We start from the raw sequence: 23,161 nt of genomic DNA, 5'->3' as shown, positions 1-23,161 counted from the left end.
AAAAATCACATGGGAAGGAAAAGTACAAAAAATACAAAAAACCCCCCCAAAAATACAAAAAACATTGCCTGGAAAGGAAAAATACAAAAACAAATACAAAAAAACATTACCTGGGAAGGAAAAACACAAAAAAAACCCTAAAAAATATCCAAAAAAAATCACCTTGGAAGGAAAAATACAAAAATACCAAATATTAATAAAAAATGCCTTGGAGGAAAAATTCAAAAATACAAAAAAAAAAAATTACAAAAAAAAATCCATTGCCTGAGGAGGAAAAATACAAAAAAAAACCAACTAAAAATATCAAAAAAAAAATCACCTTGGAAGGAAAAATAAAAAAAAATACAAAAAAATTATTACATGGGAAGGAAAAATACAAAATATAATTTAAAAAATACCAAAAAATAATCGGCTTGGAAGGAAAAATACAAAAAAAAAACCCTAAAAAATAAAAAAAAACCTAAAAAAAATACAAAAAAAATACAAAAAAATACCAAAACCCCCCCAAAAAACCCAAAAACCACCAAACCCCGTCCCCATTTCCTCCAGCCGTGGCTCCGGCGGGGTGCGGGGGAGGCTCCGCGGAGGATTTGGGGACATCGCCGCCGTCGCCGTCGCTGCTGCGCGGGGCCGCGGGCGCTCCGCGGTGTCCGCGCGTCCCCTCCGCGCCCAGCCCGGCTCGACCCGCGCTGCCTCCGGCCATGTCATGGCTTAAAATAGCAGCTGCTCCATCCGCCTCCGTCCCTCCCTCCCGCGGCAGCCAGACATGGCCGACCGGAGCTGATCCCGCTGCTCCCGCTCCTGCCGCGGCTCCCGGCGCTCGCCCAGGTACGCTCGGGGGGCCCGAACGCTCCCCGCGCCTCCCGGGGGGGGCCCGAGGCGCGGAGCCTCCGCTCGGCTCCCCGAGGGAGGGTCCTGCGTCCTGCGGGAGCGTTCCTGAATCCTGAACCCTCCCTGGGTCCCTCGGGATCATCCTGCACCCCATGGGATCGTTCCTGAATCCTGAACCCTCCCTGCACCCCATGGGATCATCCCTGCACCCCTCGGGATCGTTCCTGAATCCTGAACCCTCCCTGCACCCCTCGGGATCGTTCCTGCATCCTGAACCCTCCCTGCACCCCATGGGATCATCCCTGCACCCCAAGGGATCGTTCCTGAATCCTGAACCCTCCCTGCGTCCCATGGGATCGTTCCTGCATTCTGAACCCCCCTGCACCCCATGGGATCATCCCTGCACCCCTCGGGATCGTTCCTGAATCCTGAACCCTCCCTGCGCCCCATGGGATCATCCCTGCACCCCTCGGGATTGTTCCTGCATCCTGAACCCCCCTGCACCACACGGGATCATTCCTGCACCCCACGGGAGGGTTCCTGCGTCCTACGGGAACATTCCTGAATCCTGAACCCTCCTTGCACCCCACGGAATCATTCTTGCACCCCACGGGATCATTCCTGAATCCTGAACCCCCCCTGCACCCCTCGGGATTGTTCCTGAATCCTGAACCCCCCTGCACCCCTCGGGATCATTCCTGAATCCTGAACCCTCCTTGCACCCCACAGAATGATTCCTGCACCCCACGGGATCATTCCTGCGTCCTGCACCTCTCCCTGAACCCCATAGGACCATTCCCCCCATTCCCCAGGGCTCCATCCCCCCATCCCAGGGCTCCGTGCCCCATCCCAGGGCTCCGTGCCCCATCCCAGGGCTCCGTGCCCCCATCCAGGGCTCCGTGCCCCATCCCAGGGCTCCGTGCCCCATCCCAGGGCTCCATCCCCCCCATCCCAGGGCTCCATCCCCCCCATCCCAGGGCTCCGTGCCCCCATCCCAGGGCTCCGTGCCCCATCCCAGGGCTCCGTGCCCCCATCCCAGGGCTCCATCCCCCCCATCCCAGGGCTCCGTGTCCCATCCCAGGGCTCCATCCCCCCCATCCCAGGGCTCCGTGCCCCATCCCAGGGCTCCATCCCCCATCCCAGGGCTCCATCCCCCCCATCCCAGGGCTCCGTGTCCCATCCCAGGGCTCCATCCCCCCCATCCCAGGGCTCCGTGCCCCCATCCCAGGGCTCCGTGCCCCCCATCCTAGGGCTCCATCCCCCCCATCCCAGGGCTCCATCCCCCCCATCCCAGGGCTCCGTGCCCCCCATCCCAGGGCTCCGTGCCCCCATCCCAGGGCTCCGTGCCCCCATCCCAGGGCTCCGTGCCCCATCCTAGGGCTCCGTGCCCCATCCCAGGGCTCCGTGCCCCATCCCAGGGCTCCGTGTCCCCATCCCAGGGCTCCGTGCCCCCTCCCCGCCGGGCACAGGGACCGGGGGGCAGCGGGCCATCCCCGGCTCTGCCCCCAGCCCGGGGCCAGCCCTGCCCGGGCGGTGCCCGGAGCCTCTCCCGACCCTGGGGGTCTGCCCGGCCTGGCTGGGCATGGCTGATTTTCCATGGCTGTTTTTCCATGGCTGTTTTTCCACGGCTGTTTTTCCAGCCAGCTGTGGCCATTGTTGCGGCTGGAATTCCGTCGCTCCAGCCCCTCCCCATGCTCCAGCCGCTGATTCCGGGGCTGGGGACGCGCTGCCACCAAGGTCACACAAGGTTCCCCGAGCTCGGCCCTGCCCGGAGCCTGTCCCAGCCTGGGTCAGAGCAGGAGGAACCGGCCCTGGGTGACACCTGGGCAGGGCTGGCACATCCCGGGTACGGGGAAGGGACATGGGGACATCCCTGGGCTCCCTCCGAGCTCCCCCCTGCCCTTGGCGCATTTCCCTCCGCGTTTCCAAGACACGGCTGGAGAGTCTGGGGGCTCCTTCCTCCTCCTCGGCTGGCTGGAGCCCCGGGAATGTCACAGAGGAGCGACCGAGGAGGGACCGGGAATGTCAGACAGGAGGGACCGGGAATATCACAGAGAAGGGACCGAGAAGGGACCGGGAATGTCACGGAGAAGGGACCGGGAATGTCACGGAGAAGGGACTGGGAATGTCACAGAAAAGGGACCGGGAATGTCACAGAGAAGGGACTGGGAATGTCACAGAAAAGGGACCGGGAATGTCACAGAAAAGGGACCGAGGAGGGACTGGGAATGTCGCGGAGAAGGAACTGGGAATGTCACGGAGAAGGGACTGGGAATGTCACACAGGAGGGACCGGGAATGTCACAGAGAAGGGACCGAGGAGGTCCCAGGAATGTCACAGAGAAGTGACCGGGAATGTCACAGCGAAGGGACCGAGGAGGTCCCGGGAATGTCACAGAGAAGGGACCGAGGTCTCGTCGCCTCCCCCAGCCCAGCCGGGCAGCGCTGCGAGGCTCGGCTCCGCTGCAGGGCAGCTCCGGGCATCAGCAGCGATGTGAGAAGGAGAATTTCTCATTTCTCCTCCCGAGGGAGGGGCGGCAGCGCAGGGAACACAAAAACGCCGCTCTGACCACACCCGGCAGCGGGCACTGCCCGGGCAGGGTCCTTGCAGATGTGTGACAGCAGCGGATGAGGCAGAGCCGTGCCCTGCAGGAGCTGCTGGCTGAAAGCAGCTTGGTCATGCCTGCAGTTAACCCTTCCCAGCCCGGAGCAGCCCCGGCCGCTCCCGAGCAGCTGCGGGGCCGTGCCCGTGGAGGGTTGATTGTCACAGACATCTTCTATGGAAAATCCTTTCCTTGGGATTGTTCCTCCTGAGAAGCTGAGAGGCCTCAGGAACAAAATGTAAGCAATGGTTATCTGCTGCTGTGGAATGCAACAGGTGCATCTGGGATTGGTCCATGTTGGTTGTTTCTAATTAATGGCCAATCACAGTCAGCTGGCTCAGACAGAGAGCCTGAGCCACAAACCTTTGTTATCATCTGTGACTGTGTTCACAGGGGTCTTAGGATGAGGGAAGAGATGAGGATCTGACTCCATGTTTCAGAAGGCTGATTTATTATTTTATGATATATATATCATTAAAACTATACTAAAAGAATAGAAGAAAAGGTTCTCATCAGAAGGCTGGCTAAGAATAGAATAGGAAAGAATGATAACAAAGGTTTGTGGCTCGGACAGAGAGTCTGACCCAGCTGGGCTGTGATTGGCCATTAATTAGAAACAACCACATGAGCCCAATCCCAGATGCACCTGTTGCATTCCACAGCAGCAGATAACCATTGCTTACATTTTGTTCCTGAGGCCTCTCAGCTTCTCAGGAGGAACAATCCTAAGGAAAGGATTTTTCATAAAAAGATGTCTGCGACAATCATTCTTTCTTTTTCTATTCTCAGCCAGCCTTCTGATGAAATCCTTTCTTCTATTCTTTTAGTCTAGTTTTAATATAATATAAATAATAAAATAATAAATCAAGCCTTCTGAAACACGGAGTCAGATCCTCATCCCTTCCCTCAGTGAACACGGTCACAGGTTGATGCTGCCCCGCAGGGTTTTGTGTCCCGGCCAGGCTGCCCGGTGCCATGAGGAATCCTCCACCTGCTCGGGGCTTTTCCTGGTGCCGTGCCCAGCCCTGGCCGCCTTTCCTGGCCTCCCAGCGCGGGTTGGCAGCGCCAGCCCCGAGCTGGCACCGTCCGCTGGCAGCAGAGCCACGGGAGGGGCCCCTGGGCAGGGCAGCTCCTGCCAAGGTGGCCTCAGCCCAAACCGCGGTGTCACCGTAGGACACGAAACAACGCGAGCACACGGCGCTGCTCTCAAGGTGAAGAAAAAAGGGAAGTTTATTTCCTGACTCCGACATTTATAGTTCTTCCAAAAGTGACAGTGGATTGGAGGGTGACAGTGCCACCTCTCCAACAACACTGGACAATCCATCAAATTTCTCCCCCTCCACGAAATAATGCAGGACAGTGAGTTATTTACAGAAAGCGTGTGAGAAAGTTTGCTACAAGAATGTCAACATCAGAAGGCTCAGAAAATCTTAAAAAATCAGGGCGACACCGCGGGGCTGGAGCGACGCTGGGCCTGTGGAGGCTCTGGAAGCTGGAAGCTCTCCCTGGCTCTGGAAGCTGGAAATTCTCCCCAGCCCTGGAAGCTGGAAATTCTCCCCAGCCCCAAACTGGAAGCTCTCCCCAGCCCTGGAAGCTGGAAATTCTCCCCAGCCCCGAACTGGAAGTTCTCCCCAGCCCTGGAAGCTGGAAATTCTCCCCAGCCCTGAATGGGAAGCTCTCCCCAGCCCTGGAAGCTGGAAATTCTCCCCAGCTCTGGAAGCTGGAAATTCTCCCCAGCCCCAAACTGGAAGTTCTCCCCAGCCCTGGAAGCTGGAAGCTCTCCCTGGCTCTGGAAGCTGGAACTTCTCCCCAGCCCTGAACTGGAAATTCTCCCCAGCCTTGGCACCCGGAAGCTCTCCCCAAGCTGGAAGCTCTCCCCAGCCCCATCAGCTGGATGTTCTCCCCGGGTCTGGCCCCTGGAAGTTCTCCCTGGCCCTGGAATCTGGAAGTTCTCCCCAGCCCTGGCCCTGGAAGCTCTCCCCAAGCTGAAGTTCTCCAGCTGGCCCTGGCAGCTGGAAGTTCTCCCCAGCACTTTTCCTTCTTGGAAGTGTGAGAAGTGCTACTTGTTTTCCAAAGATTTAAAAAGATTTGTTAAAACCTTATCAAAAAATACAGCAGAAGACTGGATAGAGAAAATATTACAGCGCTGGGAGCAGAGGGTTTTTCCCACCATGTGCTCACCATGTCCACACAGAGGAGGTTTTACCTTTTAACCCTTTAACCCCTTCTTGCAATCCAGGTCTAATTTTCCAAGTTCTGTTTGCTTTTGCCAAGGCATCCTGGTATCAAATCTCTGATGTTATCCGGGTCCAAACTCCACCATCTGTCTCATGTCCCCCAACATTCCAACACCTTCCCAGCTCCCTCAGCCCCTCCTGGAGCTCCAGCCCCATTCCCAGTGTGGTGGCGAGCAGGGGTTCCAGGATGAGGGAAGAGACGAGAATCTTGTCTCCGTGTTTCAGAAGGCTGATTTATTATTTTATGATATATATTATATTAAAATTATATATTAAAACTATAGGAAAAGAATAGAAGAAAGGATTTCATCAGAAGGCTTGAAAGGAAAGAAGGAAGAATGGAATGATAATAAAATCTTGTGACTGACCAGACAGTCCAAGACAGCTGGACTGTGATTGGCCACCAATGAGAAACAACAACATGAGACCAATCAGAGATCCACCTGTTGCATTCTACAGCAGCAGATAATCATTATTCATAATTATTATTAATAATGATCCATAATTATTAATACTAATTATTACCAATTTATTATTAATATTATTTTTATTACTATTTATTTATTAATTATATATAATATTAAATAATATAGTAATATACAATTTAAAATAATAGTAATAGTTATTAATTCTTGATACTTGTTATTATAATAAGTTATTTTAATTGTTATTTATTAATATTTATTAATTATGTATAGTATAGGAATAATATAATAATATCTATAATATAAAAATGGAATAGTAGATATCATTTATTTTTATATAATAATATAATATAGTTATATATTATATACATAAATATATAATATATAAATATATTATATATAAATATATATAAATATATAATATATACATATATAATATATAAATATATATAAATATATACATAATATATATTATATATATCTATATATTAAAAAAGTAATAATTATTACTACTTTCCTATTATATATCATTATATTATTTTTCTATTATATTATTATTATATAATAAGAATAATATAATAATATATATAATATGAAAGTAATAATAATTATTATTAATAGTTGATAGTTATTAATAATTAATAATTGTTAATAATTGTTAGTTAATAATTATTATTAATAATAATAATTACTGTTAATTGCTCCTCGGCTCCCCAGCAGGACCGTGGGTGGCAGCAGCAGCAGCAGCAGTGACCCCCAGGCTCCGGTGCGGCCTCCCCGTGCCCTCAGGCATGCCTGGTGGGGCTGGGCAGCGCCCATGGCTTTCCTGTCCAGGCTCTACAGGAGCAGCAGCCGCTCCCCGAGCCGCGCCCCGCGGGACGAGCGCGGCACCCACCCCATCCTCAGCGTCTTCGAGCTGGAGCGGCTGCTCTACACCGGCAAAACCGCCTGCAACCACGCCGACGAGGTGTGGCCTGGCCTCTACCTGGGAGACCAGTGAGTGCGGCCAGCGACGGGGCTGGGGGATCATGGCAGGGAGGAATGAACCGTAAGGGGGACTCAAAACCGCCAGGTTCTTACATCCAGGTCTCTCGGCCAGGAACATTTATCCAGAGCAGCCTTTCCAACGTGCTGGGACAGTTTTAGTGCTCTGAGCTGTCCCTGCAGAGATTTTAGATGGGACAAAGGAGGAAGGAGGTGGCAGGGAGAGTGTCCATGGAGCCATGGCTGTGAGATCGCCACAAAACCCAATAATCTCAAAAATCCACCAGGTTTTTACATCCACCTCTCTCAGCCAAAAACATTTATCCAGAGCAACTTTTCCACCATGCTGGGACAGTTTTAGTGCTCTGAGCTGTCCATCCCTGCTGTGCCTGCAGAGATTTTATATGGGACAAAGGAGGAAGGAGGTGGCAGGGAGAGTGTCCATGGAGCCAGGGCTGTGAGATTGCCACAAAACCCAATAATCTCAAAAATCCACCAGGTTTTTACATCCAGGTCTCTCGGCCAGGAATATTTATCCAGAGCAGCCTTTCCAACATGCTAGGACACTTTTAGAGCTCTGAGGTGTCCCTCACTCCTGTTCTTGCAGAGATTTACCTGGGACAAAGGATGAAGGAGCTGAGAGGGCTGTGCAGGGAGGGTGTCAACAGAGCCATGGCTGTGAGATCGCCTTAAAACACAATAATCTCAAAAATGTACCAGGTTTTTACATCCAGCTCTCTCAGCCAAAAACATTTATCCAGAGCAACTTTTCCACCATTCTGGGACACTTTTAGTGCTCTGAGCTGTCCCTCACTCCTGTTCTTGCAGAGATTTTAGATGGGACAAAGGAGGAAGGAGGTCCACAGAGCCATGGCTGTGAGATTGCCACAAAACCCAATAATCTCAAAAATCCACCAGGTTTTTACATCCAGCTCCCTCAGCCAAAAACATTTATCCAGAACAGCCTTCCACCATTCTGGGACACTTTTAGTGCCCTGAGGTGTCCCCTGCCTGCTGTGGCTGTTGTCCTTGCAGAGATTTAGCTGGGACAAAGGAGGAAGGAGGTGGCAGAGCTGAGCAGAGAGGGTGTCCACAGAGCCAGGGCTGTGAGATCACCGTAAACCCAAAAATCTCAAAAATCCGCCAGGCTTTTACATCCAGCTCCCTCAGCCAAAAACCTTTATCCAGAACAGCAGAACAGCCTTTCCAGTGCTCCAGGACACTTTTTCCCGCTCTGAGCCGTCCCCTGCCTGCTGTCCCTGCAGAGACATCGCGTCCAACCGGCGGGAGCTGCTGCAGCTGCGCATCACCCACGTGCTGAACGCCTCCCACTGCCGCTGGCGCGGCGGCGCCGACTACTACGAGGGCACGGGCATCCGCTACCTGGGCATCGAGGCCCACGACTCGCCCTCCTTCGACATGAGCCCCTACTTCTACCCCGCCGCCGACTTCATCCACCAGGCCCTCAACGAAGGTTCCCCGAAGGGAAGCGGGAGGAGAGGGAGAAGGGATGGGGGGAGCGGCGAGGGGGTGGTGGTCTGGTGGTGGTTGTTGTTGAGGGTCGTGGGAAACAAAGGGGTTTTGAGGTTTTGAGGACACATCCCGTGTGTCCTCATGGGATGGTCTTGGTGGTGTCCCCTTGGATGAGATAAACCTGACAGTGTTTCCTCATGGGATCACCTCAATGGTGTCCCTGTCATGAGTTAATCCAAATGGTGCCCCCTGGATGGGGACTCAGTGGTGTCTCCTCATGGGATAACCCAAATGGTGTTTCCTTGTGGGATCACCTCAATGGTGTCCCCTGGATGGGATCACCTTGATGGTGTCTCCTCATGGGATAATCCCAATGGTGTCTCCTCATGGGATCACCTCAACGGTGTCCCATCATGGGATAATCCCAATGGTGTCCCCAGGATGGGATTACCTCAATGGTGTCCCCTCATGGGCTGAAAATGTGGGATTCTTAGGCTGAAAATGTGGATTTTTGGGGCTGAAAATGTGGGATTCTTAGGCTGAAAATGTGGATTTTTGGGCTGAAAATGTGGGATTTTTTGGGCTGAAAATGTGGGATTATTGGGCTGAAAATGTGGGATTTTGGGCCTGAAAATGTGGGATTCTTAGGCTGAAAATGTGGGATGTTTGGGCTGAAGATGTGGATTTTTGGGCTGAAAATTTGCAATACTTGGGCTGAAAATGTGGAATTTTTGTGCTGAAAACGTGGGATTCTTGGGCTGAAAATGTGGGATTTTGGGGCTGAAAATGTGGGATTTTTGGGCTCCAAATGTAGGATTTCTGGGGTTGAAAATGTGGGATTTTTGGAGCTGAAAATGTGGGATTTTGGGGCTGAAAATGTGGGATGTTCCCGGCCGTGCCGTGACGGGGCCGCCGTGTCCCCCCAGGGAGGATCCTCGTGCACTGTGCCGTCGGGGTCAGCAGGTCGGCCACCCTGGTCCTCGCCTACCTCATGATCCGCCACCACATGCCCCTGGTCGAAGCCATAAAGACGGTCAAGGACCACCGCGGGATCATCCCCAACCGCGGCTTCCTGCGCCAGCTGGTGGCCCTGGACAACGCCCTGCGGCTCCAGAGGAGCTCCTGAGGGGCTGCCACTGTGTGAGCTCTGCCCGTGCCTCCCCCAAAGCCCCCTGCAGCTCGGGGGGTCCCCCATGGTCCAGCCCAGACCCTCCACCTGCACTCCTGGCCATGGTTTCCCTCCCAGCCCCACCTCACCGGCTGCTCCATCCCCGTGGCCTCCAGGGAGCCTCCAAGGCTTTGTTGTCCCCCCTGGCGTTTGTGTCCCCGGCTGCCAGGACAGCTCCGTGTGTCGCCTGCCGTGCGTGCCGTGTGTTTGTGGTGATGTCAGGGCTCAGGCCGGCTCCTGTCGCGGTGTTTGGGTGTTCTCCGTGCCTCGTGCCACCCTGTGACAATAAAGGCAGAGCTAAGGAATGGCCTGGACACGTCTGGTGGGGCTGGGGACAGCTCAGGGTGGCATCGGGCATGGGAATGGGGGACAGAGCATCACCCGGGGTTGAGATGGAACTGAGTACCCCCAAACTCAGCCCAGGGATCAAACCTGGGATCCCACTCAGTGCCCAAACCTGAGATCCTGCCTAAATCTGAGATCCCACCCAAACCTGGGATCCCACTCAGTGCCCAAACCTGAGATCCCACCCAAACCTGAGATCCCACCCAAACCTGAGATCCCACCCAAACCTGAGATCCTGCCTAAATCTGAGATCCCACCCAAACCTGAGATCCCACCCAAACCTGGGATCCCACTCAGTGCCCAAACCTGAGATCCCACTGGAACCTAAGATCCCACCCAAACCTGAGATCCTGCTCAGTGCCCAAACCTGAGATCCCGCTCAAGCCTAAGATCCCACCCAAATCTGAGATCCCACCTAAATCTGAGATCCCACTGAAACCTAAGATCCTGCTCAGTGCCCAAACCTGAGATCCTGCCCAAGCCTAAGATCCCGCCCAAATGTGAGCCCCTGCTCAGGGCCTGTCCTGAGGTTGTCCCCTCTTTTTCCCATCAGTGGGGACAAAGGGGGGCTCCCGGTGGGAGGCAGAGCCAGGCTGGCAGTGCCAGTGTCCCCCAGCAGAGCTGGCAGTGCCAGTGTTACCCAGCCTGTCTGGCTGGGGATGGAGCTGGGATGGACCGGGATAACCCTCGGGACATGGAATGGATGGAGATGGAGCTGGGGTGACCCGGGATAACCCTTGGGACACATTCCCTGAGCTGAGGGACAGGCTAGGGAAGGAGCCGGGGTGAACCAGGAAAACCCTCGGGACATGGAATGGATGGAGATGGAGCTGGGATGTACCAGGATAACCCTCGGGACATGGAATGGATGGAGGTGGAGCTGGGGTGACCCGGGATAACCCCCAGGACACGGGACAGGCCCGGGATGCGCTGTCCCGGGATGCGTGGGCTCGGATCCCGAGGGAATCCCCGTCCCCGCGGGTGCTCTGGGGACCGGGCTGAGCTCCCGGCTGGAAATTCCCGGGATTTCCCGATCCGTGGCGTTTCACGCCCGCCCTCAGCCGCCGTCTCACCTCCCACGGCAGAGCTGCGCCGTCTGCCTGGAGGATTTTGGGCTGCAGGAGGAGCTGGGGGTGCTGCCGTGCCAGCACGGTGGGAGCGGCCAATTCCCGCGGGGAATCCGCATTCCTGAATCCCTGGCCGCGGGTGGCTGCAATTCCCGCCGGGAATCGGCATTCCCGCATTCCTGCCCGCAGGTGCCGGGAATTCCTGGTGGGAATCGGCATTCCCGCAATTCCCGGTGGCATTCCCGTGTTCCTGCCCACAGGTGCTGGGAATTCCCGGCGGGAATCAGAGTTCCCAAATTCCTGCCCACAGGAATTGCAGGAATTCCCAGCAGAAATCAGCATTCCCAAATTTCTGCCCACAGGAATTGCAGGAATTCCCAGTGGGAATCAGCATTCCCACGTTCCTGCCCGCAGGTGCTGGGAATTCCTGGCAGGAATCGGCATTCCTGCATTCCTGCCCGCAGGTGGCTGCAATTCCCGGTGGGAATGGGTATTCCCGAATTTCTGCCCGCAGGAATTGCAGGAATTCCCGGCGGGAATCAGAATTCCCGCAATTCTTGCCCACAGCTGCCTGCATTTCCCAGTGGGAATTGGCATTCCCACGTTCCTGCCTGCAGGTGGCTGCAATTCCCGGTGGGAATCGGCATTCCCGAATTTCTGCCCGCAGGAATTGCGGGAATTCCCGGTGGGAACCGGCATCCTCGCAATTCCCAGTGGAAATCAGCATTCCCGCAATTCCCAGCGCCATTCCCGCGTTCCTGCCCTCAGGTGCTGGGAATTCCCGCCAGGAATCACCATTCCCCAATTCCCAGCACCATTCCCAAATTTCTGCCCTCAGGTGCTGGGAATTCCCACTGGGAATCGCCATTCCCCAATTCCCAGCGCCATTCCTGCATTCCTGCCCACAGGAATTGCGGGAATTCCCAGCGGGAGATTCGCTGCCTGTGCCCCGTGTGCATCAAACCCCTCAAACCGCCCCGCGCCGGCCTCGGGACCCTCCTGGGGGAGCTGGGAGAGGCAGCCCCGGGGCTGGATCGCACCTGCAGGATCCACAGGGATCCACCGGGATCCACCAGGATCCACAGGGATCCATAGGGATCCACAGGGATCCACAGGGATCCACCCCACCTGCCCCAGTCCCTCTGCAGGGATCCGCGGTTTCCCGTCTGGGATTTCACCCCCAAGGCCACGGCTCGGTTTGGGTTTGGCCTTGTCCGCGTTGTGGAATTCCCGGCGGGAAGCTGAGCCCTGGGTGAGGGTCGGGATCCTCGTCCTCCCCCCTTGGTGTGGGAATCCATAAAATCAGAGGGGTTTGGGAAAGCTGCAAAAGGCCTCAGAGACAGCAGAACTGTGAGCAGAGCTAAAGCAGCAGCCATGAGATTGGGCAGCAGAAAAATTATTTAAAAAGTAGAAAAGCAAAGACAAATAGAACAGTGGTCTGTGTATTAACACTTGTCTAGAATAACTCCCTAAGCTACAGAAAAGTTTATCTAGAGAGATATTAGGGAGTTCTAAGCTTAATAATGGAGCTCTGTGCATTGTGTTTGAAGGCTCACAAGCAGGGATTGTATTTGAAATAAGCAAGCATTGTTTAACCAAAGGTACCTGTGCTTATAGTGGTTGGATGGAACTACTGTCAATGTGCTTTTGCTTTGTGGGATTGATCAAAACACTCATAAAGTGAGTTGTAACATTGAGTTCTGTGTCTGCTGCCTGGGATGTGAGCTGGTGGCATCTTCCCATTGCCATAACCATGGAATGAGGCTGATGCTGGAAAATCAAACAGCTCAAGGCACGTTCCCAGCAGTCCTGTCCTGTTTGTGATTTGTGCACAGCCCCCGGCTGGTGACACCTTGGCTGCACTGAGTTGTTTTTGTATCCCCGGAGCCCCCCGGGATCCCCACGGGGCTCAGGGATTGTCTGGGGATCTCTGCTGCTCACAGGGACCCCGGGATGTGTTCAAGTCTCTTTTCCCAGCCCGGCAGTCAAAGAAGGAGTCAGAGCTCTTCTGTTCTCATTCCCAAGGTTGTTTATTGTTTCTTATCTATAAAATTCTTCCTCTGTCCAGCCGAGGTCCATCCAGCAGGACAGACAGAGGCACACTGACACCCTCAGTTATCTTTTCATACTAAAAACTACCTGTACAATATTTACAATTCCTTCCCAATGCCTATCACCTATGTTAGACACTGAGCTTCTACTCTAAACCAATCCCAAAGTGCCAACATAACCCAGAAGATGGAGGCCAAGAAGAAGAAGGAGAAAGGCTGGACACACCCAGATCTCTCCATCTTGCCCCCTGAACTCCCATTCTAAAAACCCCAAAAAATCTCTTTTTCACCCCATGACAAACTAATTATTATTCTATTTAGACTTTCGTGGCTTGCAGATCCTCATATAAGGTTGGTGATTTTTTCCATGGGTTAAAATCAAAGCCAGAGGGGTCTTGGGCTCTGTGCCAGGGTCTCTGAGCCCCCTGGCAGGGGTTTGAGCAATCCAGGACAGACAGGGATGTCCTGAATTCCAACTGGATTGTACAGTTTTGTGTCCAAAAAATTCTTAAATGGATGATTTTGAACCCATCTGAGCTGTGGGTGCTGCAGGGATGGGCCAGGGGACCCCAGGGGGTGCTGAGCCCCCCAAGGAGGGGACACAGCTGGCTGTGACCCTTTAAGGTGGTGACAAAGTGCCCAAAATACATCAAACTGCCCCCAAACTGTGCCCAGATCAGGGCAGGACCCCCCGAATCTTCCCAATTTCCCCTCTTTACACATATCTGAGAGATGATGACGTCAGTAGTGACATCACTGACCCCTCCAGGGCCGGCCGCTCCCCAGGCTGTGCCCACATCAGGGCGCACCCCTGGATTTGCCCATTCCCGATGATTTTTGACACGTACCGGAGAATGTGACATCAGCAGTGACATCACAGAGAGCCCAGGGGCTTTGCACGCCCCCCTTCATTTGCTCATTTCCACGGATTATCGACATGGGAAGGAGATGACGTGGCGGTGACGTCACAGAGCCAATCGCCAGCACCTCACCCGCTGAGGGGATGACGTCAGCAGTGACGTCATGCACCCCATAACATCCTCCTACCTATTGAATTTCATGGTTTTGACATGTGGGAATGACGTAGCAGTGATGTCACAGGGCCAATTACCAGGCACCTCACACGGCATATGGATGACGTCAGCGGTGACATCATACATCCCATAACATCTTCCTACCTATTGAATTTCGCTTGTTTTGACATAAGGGAATGATGTAGCAGTGACATCACAGAGCCGATCACCAGGCACCTCACATGGAGTATGGATGATGTCAGCAGTGACATCACACACCCCATAACATCCTCCTAACTACTGAATTTCACTGGTTTTGACATAAGGGAATGATGTAGCAGTGACGTCACAGAGCCGATCACCAGGCACCTCCCATGGAGTATGGGTGACATCAGCAGTGACATCATACACCCATAACATCTCCTAGCTATTGAATTTAGGTGGTTTTTACGTATGGGAATGACGTAGCAGTGGCATCACAGACCCGATCACCAGGCACCTCACATGCCGAGGGGATGACACACCCCATGACATTTTTCTCGCCATTGAATTTCACTTGTTTTGTTGTTGCGTGGGGATGACATAGCAGCGACAGCTGATCACCAGACAGCGCATGCAGTAAGCAGATGACGTCAGGTGCGACGTCACCTCTAACACATTCCTAGCCAGCCGACTATCTGTTCTTGCCATACAGGCGATAAAATGACGTCATGGTGACGTCAGGACCCCCCGGCGGTCAGATGGGACTGTGCAACGTCGTAACGCAGGGCGCACACATCACGCAGGCGCGTGCCACTCCCATTCATCATTTCCATGAACCGGAAGGATCGCCAAAACGGCTGCCGCGCCCGAACCTACCACCGCGCCACTGCTCTGCCGCTCACGGCGACATCACTGCCCCACTCAGCTCTCCCGGGTTTTTCGTTTATCCCCTCTGAGCCGTTTTTGTCGTCCCTCTCGTTCCCGTTTTGTCCTCTTTGCACCGCCGCACGGCCGCTCTGCCGCGCTCCGCAGTCGGAAATTAGAGATGCAAATTTATGCGCGCATAACCACGCCCTCCCCGCCGCCGGCTTTACGGCAAGCGGGAGGTTTTGCGACAGTACGCGCGCGTGGTGCGGGGGGCGGCGGCGGCGCGGTGATGGGACTGGGTGTGCTGGGGGGTTTGTGAGGGATCCCGGGGGTGCTTGAGGGTCTCTGAGGAGAACCCGGGGGTCTGTGAGGGATCCCGGGATGCTCGGGGGTCTCTGAGGGATCTCGGGGGTCTCCGAGGTGTCCCGGGGGTCTCTGAGGTGTCCCGGGGTCCCCTCTCCCCGCAGTTCGCCGCTGCCCCCAGCGATGTGTCCCTAGCGCGGTTCCAGGGCGGGCCGGTCCCGCGGTTCCCGTGCGAGGCCATGGCCGCCAGCAGCACCAGCCGCAGCCCGAGCCCGGAGCGGGGCCCTGTCGCTCCCTCGGCCGAGCAGGCGCTGCTGCGGGCCGGGCGGGCGCTGTGCGAGCGGCCCGGGGCGCTGCGGGAGCTGGGCGCGCTGCTGGAGGCGGCGGATGCCGCGGCGCTGGCCCGGCTGGCGGCGGCGCTGGGCGGGCTGGCGGCTCCGCCGCAACGGGAGCGGGACGGGGCCGAGCAGCCCGGCCGGGACACGGCGTTAGCGGCCGTGGCGGAGCGGGCGGAGCGCGTTGGCGCCGCGTTCCTGCTGCTCCTGCAGAAGCTGGAAGATGCCCGGAGCCAGGAGTCGCCACCGGTGGGGTCCATCCCGCGCCGGGTGCTGGGACACGCGTTCATCTTTGCTGTCACACACAAAGAGGAGAGGCCCTGGACCACGGCGAGGAGTCGGGCGGTGGCTCAGGAGGTGCTGGAGCGGCTGCTCCGGACTGCGGGCTGCGGGTCCGTGGAGGAATTCCTGCAGGGAAAGGAGGGGGATGAGGAAGGAAGATTCGGAGAGGTGATGGGGCTCCTGAAGCAGGAGTTAACCAAGTGAGTGGGGAGCAGAGTGTGGCGTGCTTGGATAGGAAACATTGGGAAATTTCTGAGGCTCAAGAGATGATAAGTACGAAACCAGGAGCTTTCCAAATGGAAGGTGTTGGGGGATGATTATCAGGGTTTGCTGCCAGCTGAGAGCCTCAGGTGGAGGGGAAATGAGCACTGTGGTGGCTCAGGAGCTGCTGGAGCGGCTGCTCCAGGCTGCGGGTCCGTGGAGGAATTCCTGCGGGGAAAGGAGGGGGATGAGGAAGGAAGATTCAGAGAGGTGATGGGGCTCCTGAAGCAGGAGTTAACCAAGTGAGTGGGGAGCAGAGTGTGGCATGGTTGGAGGGTGTCTGTGGGAAATACTGGGAAATTTGACACTCAAGAGGTGATAAGTATGAAACCAGGAGCTTTCCAAATGGAAGGTGTCGGGATCTCTGCTGCTCAGAGTAACCTCAAAAAAAGTTCCAAAGTCTCTTTTCCCAGCCTGGTGCTTGAAGAATGAGTCAGGGCTCTTCATTTCTCGGTCTCAAGGTTGTTTATTTTATCTTACCTATAAAAAATTTTCTCCTGCCCTGCCGAGGTCCGTCCAGCAGGACAGTTCCAGGCACTCTGCCTGCCCCCAGGGCAGGGCTATGTCTTTATACTAAAAACTACCTGTACAATGTTTACAATTCCTTCCCAATACCCATCATCTGTGTTAGACAGTGAGCTTCTACTCTAAACCAATCCCAAAGTGCCACCATCCCAGCAGAAGATGGAGGCCAAGAAGAAGAAGGAGAAAGGCTGGACACACCCAGTTCTCTCCATCTTGCCCCCTGAGCCCCCATACCAAAAACCCCAAAATCTACTTTTCCACCCCGTAATAACTGCACTAATATTCTACTTGAACTGTTGTAGCTTGCTGATCTTCATACAAGGTTGGTAATTTGCTCCATGGGTCATAATCAAACCCACAGGGGCATTTTGGGCTCTGTGCCGGGGTCTCTGAGCCCCCTGGCAGGGTCTGGGCTGCTCAGGACAGCCTGAGGGATCCCTGGGTGCTGACAGGAAGGTGTTGGGGGATCATTGTCAGGGTTTGCCGCCAGCTGAGAGCCTCAAGTGGAGGGGAAGTGAGCACTGCGTGTTCCCTGAGCTGTGCCTGTCTCTCCAGAGACACCTGGAAGTGTAACCCTGCCTCCAAGGACGTGTTCTCCTGGTCCCTGCTCCGCGTCAGCCGGCCCCGCCTGTGCCCGCACCTGGAGCGGGTCCTGCCGCCCGCGCTGCTCCTCTCCGACGACTTCCAGGAGGAGAACAAAGTGCTGGGCGTGCGCTGCCTGCACCACATCGTCCTCAACGTGGTGAGGAAGGGCGGGCGTGGAGCCCCCTGCGGCCGCTGTGTGACGGGAGGGGCGATCACGGAATGTCCTGAGCTGGGAGGGACCCACAGGGACCCGAGTCCCAGCCCTGGCCCTGCACGGACCCCCCCAACCATCTCATCCTGGAGCTCGGGCAGCCTCGAGGCCGTGCCCGTTCCCTGGGCAGTGCCCAGCACCCTCTGGGGAGAGAACCTGTCCCTAAAATCCAGCCTGACCCTGCCCTCACACAGTTCCACCTGTGGGTCAGGTTCCTAACTTCTCTTCCTGGTGAAGGGCAGGGTTTAACCTGCATTTCCTGCAGTTCCCCAGACTCTGGGAGGGCCATGGCAGGGTTTAATCTGCATTTCCTGCAGTTCCCCACACTCCCCAGGCTTTGGGAAGGCCATGGCAGGGTTTAACCTGCATTTCCTGCAGTTCCCCAGACTCTGGGAAGGCCATGGCAGGGTTTAACCTGCATTTCCAGCCGTTCCTCACACCTTGCAGGCTTTGGGAAGGCCATGGCAGGGTTTAACCTGCATTTCCTGCAGTTCCCTAGACTCCCCAGGCTTTGGGAAGGCCATGGCAGGGTTTAACCTGCATTTCCTCACACTCCTCCAGGCTTTGGGAAGTTTAACCTGCATTTCCAGCCGTTCCTCACACCTTGCAGGCTTTGGGAAGGCCATGGCAGGCTTTAATCTGCATTTCCTGCAGTTCTTCACACCTCCCAAGCTTCAGGAAGGCCATGGCAGGGTTTAACCTGCATTTCCTGCAGTTCCCCAGACTCTGGGAGGGCCATGGCAGGGTTTAACCTGCATTTCCTCACACTCCTCCAGGCTTTGGGAGGTTTAACCTGCATTTCCAGCAGTTCCTGGCTGGGCTGAGGGTCCTGTGCTGCCCAGCAGTGATGTCCTGCTCTCTGTTGTTGCAGCCAGGAGCGGATCTGTGCCAGTTCAACAGGGCCCAGGTGGTTTTCCACGCCCTCTACAACCACCTCTACTCACGGGAGGCTCCTCTCATCCAGGTAGGACGGGGCTGCCCTGGCCTTTGGGGGACCCTGGGGTGCAGGGAGCCCCTCAGGTTCAGGCAGGAGGCTGAGCCTGCCCCTGGTGACAGCAAACAGGGAAAACACCACAGAGGGAGGAGCTGCTCCCTCCTGCCCGTTCCAGGTGGGCAGGGAACAGCTTTGAAGCACCCAGCTGAGCCACGGGGTTGGGGTTGTTGTGCTTTGGAGAGAGCAGGAGCTCAGAGTCCCCGCTGTCCCCAAACCAGGCGGTGCTGCTGTGCCTGCTGGACCTGCTGCCCGTGCTGGAGCGATGGCAGCGGCGCCAGGGCCAGCCCAGGGCCACCTCCCCCTGGGACCAGGTGCTGCAGCTGCTGCTCACCCACATGGAGGCCGAGCACCGGCTGGCGCTGCGCAGGGTCTACGCAGGGAGCCTGCCTGCCTTTGTCACCAGGTGGGACACGGGGACAGGGCCACCTGAGCAGCTTCCCCAGGGGGTGGGAGCTGCACCTGGGCTCTGCCCACCTGCCTGAGGGATGGGAGCTGCACCTGGGGCACTGCACACCTGCCTGAGGGGTGGGAGCTGTACCTGGGCTCTGCCCACCTTCCTGAGGGGTGGGAGCTGTACCTGGGGCACTGCACACCTTCCTGAGGGGTGGGAGCTGCACGTGGGGCTGTGCCCACCTTCCTGAGGGGTGGGAGCTGCACCTGGGGCCGTGCCCACCTTCCTGAGGGGTGGGAGCTGCACCTGGGGCACTGCACACCTGCCTGAGGGGTGGGAGCTGCACCCGGGGCTGTGCACACCTTCCTGAGGGGTGGGAGCTGCACCTGGGGCACTGCACACCTTCCTGAGGGGTGGGAGCTGCACCTGGGGCACTGCACACCTGCCTGAGGGGTGGGAGCTGCACCTGGGGCTGTGCCCACCTGCCTGAGGGGTGGGAGCTGCACCTGGGGCTGTGCCCACCTTCCTGAGGGGTGGGAGCTGCACCTGGGGCTGTGCCCACCTTCCTGAGGGGTGGGAGCTGCACCTGGGGCCGTGCCCACCTTCCTGAGGGGTGGGAGCTGCACCTGGGGCACTGCACACCTGCCTGAGGGGTGGGAACTGCACCTGGGGCTGTGCCCACCTTCCCCAGGGGGTGGGAGCTGCACCCGGGGCTGTGCCCACCTTCCCAAAGGGGTGGGAGCTGCACCTGGGGCTGTGCCCACCTTCCTGAGGGGTGGGAGCTGCACCTGGGGCTGTGCCCACCTTCCCAAAGGGGTGGGAGCTGCACCTGGGGCCGTGCCCACCTTCCTGAGGGGTGGGAGCTGCACCTGGGGCACTGCACACCTCCCTGAGGGGTGGGAGCTGCACCTGGGGCACTGCACACCTGCCTGAGGGGTGGGAGCTGCACCTGGGGCTGTGCCCACCTGCCTGAGGGGTGGGAGCTGCACCTGGGGCTGTGCCCACCTTCCCAAAGGGGTGGGAGCTGCACCTGGGGCTGTGCCCACCTTCCCAAAGGGGTGGGAGCTGCACCTGGGGCACTGCACACCTTCCCAAAGGGGTGGGAGCACAGGGATGGGCCCTGGGCTTGGTATCCAAGGGTTATTCCCCCCTCAGGGTGTGTTTTTGGGATCCAGGGAATTATCCTCCTTCCTCAGGGTGTTTTTAGGATCTAGGGGATCAATCCTCCCTCCTCAGGGTGTGTTTGGGATCCAGGGGATCAATCCTCCCTCCTCAGGGTGTGTTTGGGATCCAGGGGATCAATCCTCCCTCCTCAGGGTGTTTTGAGATCCAGGGGATCAATCCTCCCTCCTCAGGGTGTTTTGGGATCCAGGGGATTATTCTTCCCCCCTCAGGGTGTGTTTTTGGGATCCAGGGGATCTGTCTCCCCTCCTCAGGGTGTGTTTGTGCTCCCAGACTCGGCATCCTCATCGTGAGGCACCTGAAGAGGCTGGAACGAGTCATCCTGGGCTACCTGGAGGTCTCTGATGGGCCTGGGGAAGAGGCCAGGCTGGGAATCCTGCAGACTCTGCAGTGCACCATAGAGCACGCCTGGCCCAGGTACCACAAAACTGTCCTGCCATGAATGTTTCATTCCTACCCTGGATCTTCCCACTTTAAAACCCAAAGTTACTTTTTCTTGAGGAAAAGCCCTGAAATCATTTCATTCCTGTCCTGACATGAATGTTTCATTCCTACCCTGAATCTTCCCATTTTAAAACCCAAAGTTACTTCAGGAAAAGCCTTGAAATAATTTCATTCCTGTCCTGACATGAATGTTTCATTCCTACCCTGGATCTTCCCACTTTAAAACCCAAAGTTACTTCAGGAAAAGCCCTGAAATCATTTCATTCCTGTCCTGACATGAATGTTTCATTCCTACCCTGGATCTTCCCACTTTAAAACCCAAAGTTACTTTTTCTTCAGGAAAAGCCCTGAAATCCTGAGGGAAAATTGTCCCACTGGCATTATTGAAAAACGTGGCTCCAAAATTAAGCTGGGCCCTCATTTTGACCCAACTTGTGCTGTTCCAAAAGCATAAATTGCACCACCATGGAGTAAACCCTGTGCTGTGGGCTGCATTTGTGCATTACCAGCATCCCCAACACCATCCCTGATTCCTGCCTGTCCAGGGCTGTCCTGGCAGCAATCCTGCCCCAGAGCAGCCCCAGGCTGTGCTGTCCCTGCCTGGGGAGGCTTTGGGATGAGCTCTTTCCCTTGCAGGATGCCCTGCAGGCTCCCTGTGCTCCTCAAGGCCCTGCTGAGGCTGCTCTGGGACGTTCACAGCGATCAGGGCCCGACCCCTGAGCCTGTCAGGGCTGCTCTGCTGCACGGGGCCACCCAGTGCCTCATCCTGCTGGACCACTGCTGCCAGGGCCAGGTCAAGGTGAGCCAGGGCTCCCTGGGGCTGCTGGGGACAGGGCAAGGTGAGCCAGGGCTCCCTGGGGCTGCTGGGGACAGGGCAAGGTGAGCCAGGGCTCCCTGGGGCTGCCAGGCCAGGTCAAGGTGAGCCAGGGCTCCCTGGGGCTGTCAGGGCCAGGGCAAGGTGAGCCAGGGCTCCCTGGGGCTGCTGGGGACAGGGCAAGGTGAGCCAGGGCTCCCTGGGGCTGTCAGGGCCAGGTCAAGGTGAGCCAGGGCTCCCTGGGGCTGCTGGGGACAGGGCAAGGTGGGCCAGGGCTCCTTGGTGGCTTTCAGGGCTCCCTGGGGCTGTCAGGGCCAGGTCAAGGCGAGCCAGGGCTCCCTGGTGGCTGTGAGAGCCCCTTGGTGGCTCTCAGGGCCCCTTGGTGACTCTCAGGGCCCCTTGGTGGCTCTCAGGGCTCCCTGGTGGCTCTCAGGGCTCCCTGGTGGCTCTCAGGGCTCCCTGGTGGCTGCCAGGGCCCCTTGTTGGCTCTCAGAGCTCCCTGGTGGCTCTCAGGGCCCCTTGGTGGCTCTCAGGGCCCCTTGGTGGCTCTCAGAGCTCCTTGGTGGCTCTCAGAGCTCCCTGGAGGCTCTCAGGGCCCCTTGTTGGCTCTCAGGGCTCCCTGGTGGCTGTCAGGGCTCCCTGGTGGCTCTCAGAGCCCCTTGGTGGCTCTCAGGGCTCCCTTGGTGGCTCTCAGAGCCCCTTGGTGGCTCTCAGGGCTCCCTTGTTGGCTCTCAGGGCTCCCTGGAGGCTCTCAGGGCTCCCTGGTGGCTGCCAGGGCTCCCTGGTGGCTCTCAGGGCCCCTTGGTGGCTGCCAGGGCTCCCTGGTAGCTCTCAGAGCCCCTTGGTGGCTCTCAGGGCTCCCTGGTGGCTCTCAGGGCCCCTTGGTGGCTGCCAGGGCTCCCTGGTAGCTCTCAGAGCCCCTTGGTGGCTCTCAGGGCTCCCTGGTGGCTCTCAGAGCCCCTTGGTGGCTGCCAGAGCTCCTTGGTGGCTCTCAGGGCCCCTTGGTGGCTCTCAGGGCCCCTTGGTGGCTCTCAGGGCTCCCTTGTTGGCTCTCAGGGCTCCCTGGAGGCTCTCAGGGCTCCCTGGTGGCTGCCAGGGCTCCCTGGTGGCTCTCAGGGCCCCTTGGTGGCTGCCAGGGCTCCCTGGTAGCTCTCAGAGCCCCTTGGTGGCTCTCAGGGCTCCCTGGTGGCTCTCAGAGCCCCTTGGTGGCTGCCAGAGCTCCTTGGTGGCTCTCAGGGCCCCTTGGTGGCTCTCAGGGCCCTTTGGTGGCTTCCAGGCCCCTCTTCCCCCTCAGCCCAGCAGGAGTTTGGGTCCCCCCTCCCCAGCAGCGGTGCTGAGGGACTCAGGAGCTGTTGCTGGATGGGCTCAGTGTGGGCTGGGTGGCACCATCAGTGCCAGGGCTCTGGCAGTGCTGCTCTGCTCCCTGCAGGTGCTGCTGGCAGGGCTGCACAGCAGCTGTGAGGAGAAGAGGCTGCAGGAGTGCTTCAGGAAGGTGCAGGAGAGCACCTGAGGTGTCTGACACTGCTCAATTTTGTACAATAAAAATATTGTGTTTATTTAAAGTTCTGTCCTTCTGTCCCACCTGTGAGCCCTACACCAGACAGAGGGGACAGGGGCACCTGGGCTGTGCCCACCTTCCCAAAGGGGTGGGAGCTGCACCTGGGGCCGTGCCCACCTTCCCAAAGGGGTGGGAGCTGCACCTGGGCTCTGCCCACCTTCCTGAGGGGTGGGAGCTGCACCTGGGGCTGTGCCCACCTTCCTGAGGGGTGGGAGCTGCACCTGGGGCTGT

General features: G+C 56.7%; 2 protein-coding genes, 1 long non-coding RNA gene and 1 other non-coding gene across 6 annotated transcripts; 2 read left to right on the top strand and 2 right to left on the bottom strand.

The window, feature by feature from the left end:
* The first annotated feature begins 572 nt into the window (after positions 1 to 572).
* DUSP26 (dual specificity phosphatase 26) lies at positions 573 to 10,025 on the top strand. 2 transcript variants are annotated; one of them, XM_054650664.2, is made up of 4 exons: positions 573 to 828; positions 6,816 to 7,091; positions 8,345 to 8,553; positions 9,479 to 10,025. In XM_054650664.2, the coding sequence occupies exons 2-4, from the start codon at positions 6,913 to 6,915 to the stop codon at positions 9,676 to 9,678; spliced, it is 588 nt and encodes a 195-aa protein (XP_054506639.1). In that variant the 5' UTR covers positions 573 to 828; positions 6,816 to 6,912; the 3' UTR covers positions 9,679 to 10,025. The 2 variants fall into 2 exon arrangements, with proteins under 2 accessions (XP_054506639.1, XP_054506638.1); XM_054650663.2 differs by having other exon boundaries at positions 6,813 to 7,091.
* LOC143696174 (uncharacterized) lies at positions 9,768 to 10,392 on the bottom strand. Its single transcript, XR_013185608.1, has 2 exons — positions 10,275 to 10,392; positions 9,768 to 10,177 (listed from the first exon to the last, which is right to left on the bottom strand). It is a non-coding gene; the product is annotated as an uncharacterized LOC143696174 (long non-coding RNA).
* A 4,538-nt stretch (positions 10,393 to 14,930) lies between these two features.
* On the bottom strand, positions 14,931 to 15,024 carry LOC129131793 (small nucleolar RNA U13). Its single transcript, XR_008535737.1, has one exon. It is a non-coding gene; the product is annotated as a small nucleolar RNA U13 (small nucleolar RNA).
* Positions 15,025 to 15,287: 263 nt separating this feature from the next.
* On the top strand, positions 15,288 to 22,934 carry TTI2 (TELO2 interacting protein 2). Of its 2 annotated transcripts, XM_054650654.2 has the most exons (7): positions 15,294 to 16,165; positions 17,307 to 17,493; positions 18,419 to 18,511; positions 18,760 to 18,944; positions 20,388 to 20,531; positions 21,195 to 21,357; positions 22,802 to 22,934. In XM_054650654.2, the coding sequence occupies exons 1-7, from the start codon at positions 15,588 to 15,590 to the stop codon at positions 22,880 to 22,882; spliced, it is 1,431 nt and encodes a 476-aa protein (XP_054506629.2). In that variant the 5' UTR covers positions 15,294 to 15,587; the 3' UTR covers positions 22,883 to 22,934. The 2 variants fall into 2 exon arrangements, with proteins under 2 accessions (XP_077047788.1, XP_054506629.2); XM_077191673.1 differs by lacking the exons at positions 21,195 to 21,357; positions 22,802 to 22,934 and adding an exon at positions 20,898 to 21,176 and having other exon boundaries at positions 15,288 to 16,165.
* The last annotated feature ends 227 nt before the right edge of the window (positions 22,935 to 23,161 follow it).

The sequence above is a fragment of the Agelaius phoeniceus genome, chromosome 30 (assembly GCF_051311805.1).
Source record: "Agelaius phoeniceus isolate bAgePho1 chromosome 30, bAgePho1.hap1, whole genome shotgun sequence".
Taxonomy (NCBI): domain Eukaryota; kingdom Metazoa; phylum Chordata; class Aves; order Passeriformes; family Icteridae; genus Agelaius; species Agelaius phoeniceus.
This window is presented reverse-complemented; position numbering and strand designations above follow the sequence as displayed.

Coding starts and splice junctions, on each gene's coding strand:
- DUSP26 (XM_054650664.2), top strand. CDS start 6,913: ATGGCTTTCCTGTCCAGGCTCTACAGGAGCAGCAGCCGCTCCCCGAGC. Junction 7,092..8,344: donor GGCCTCTACCTGGGAGACCA/GTGAGTGCGGCC, acceptor CTGTCCCTGCAG/AGACATCGCGTCCAACCGGC. Junction 8,554..9,478: donor CCACCAGGCCCTCAACGAAG/GTTCCCCGAAGG, acceptor GTGTCCCCCCAG/GGAGGATCCTCGTGCACTGT.
- TTI2 (XM_054650654.2), top strand. CDS start 15,588: ATGGCCGCCAGCAGCACCAGCCGCAGCCCGAGCCCGGAGCGGGGCCCT. Junction 18,512..18,759: donor GGGAGGCTCCTCTCATCCAG/GTAGGACGGGGC, acceptor TCCCCAAACCAG/GCGGTGCTGCTGTGCCTGCT. Junction 20,532..21,194: donor ATAGAGCACGCCTGGCCCAG/GTACCACAAAAC, acceptor TTTCCCTTGCAG/GATGCCCTGCAGGCTCCCTG.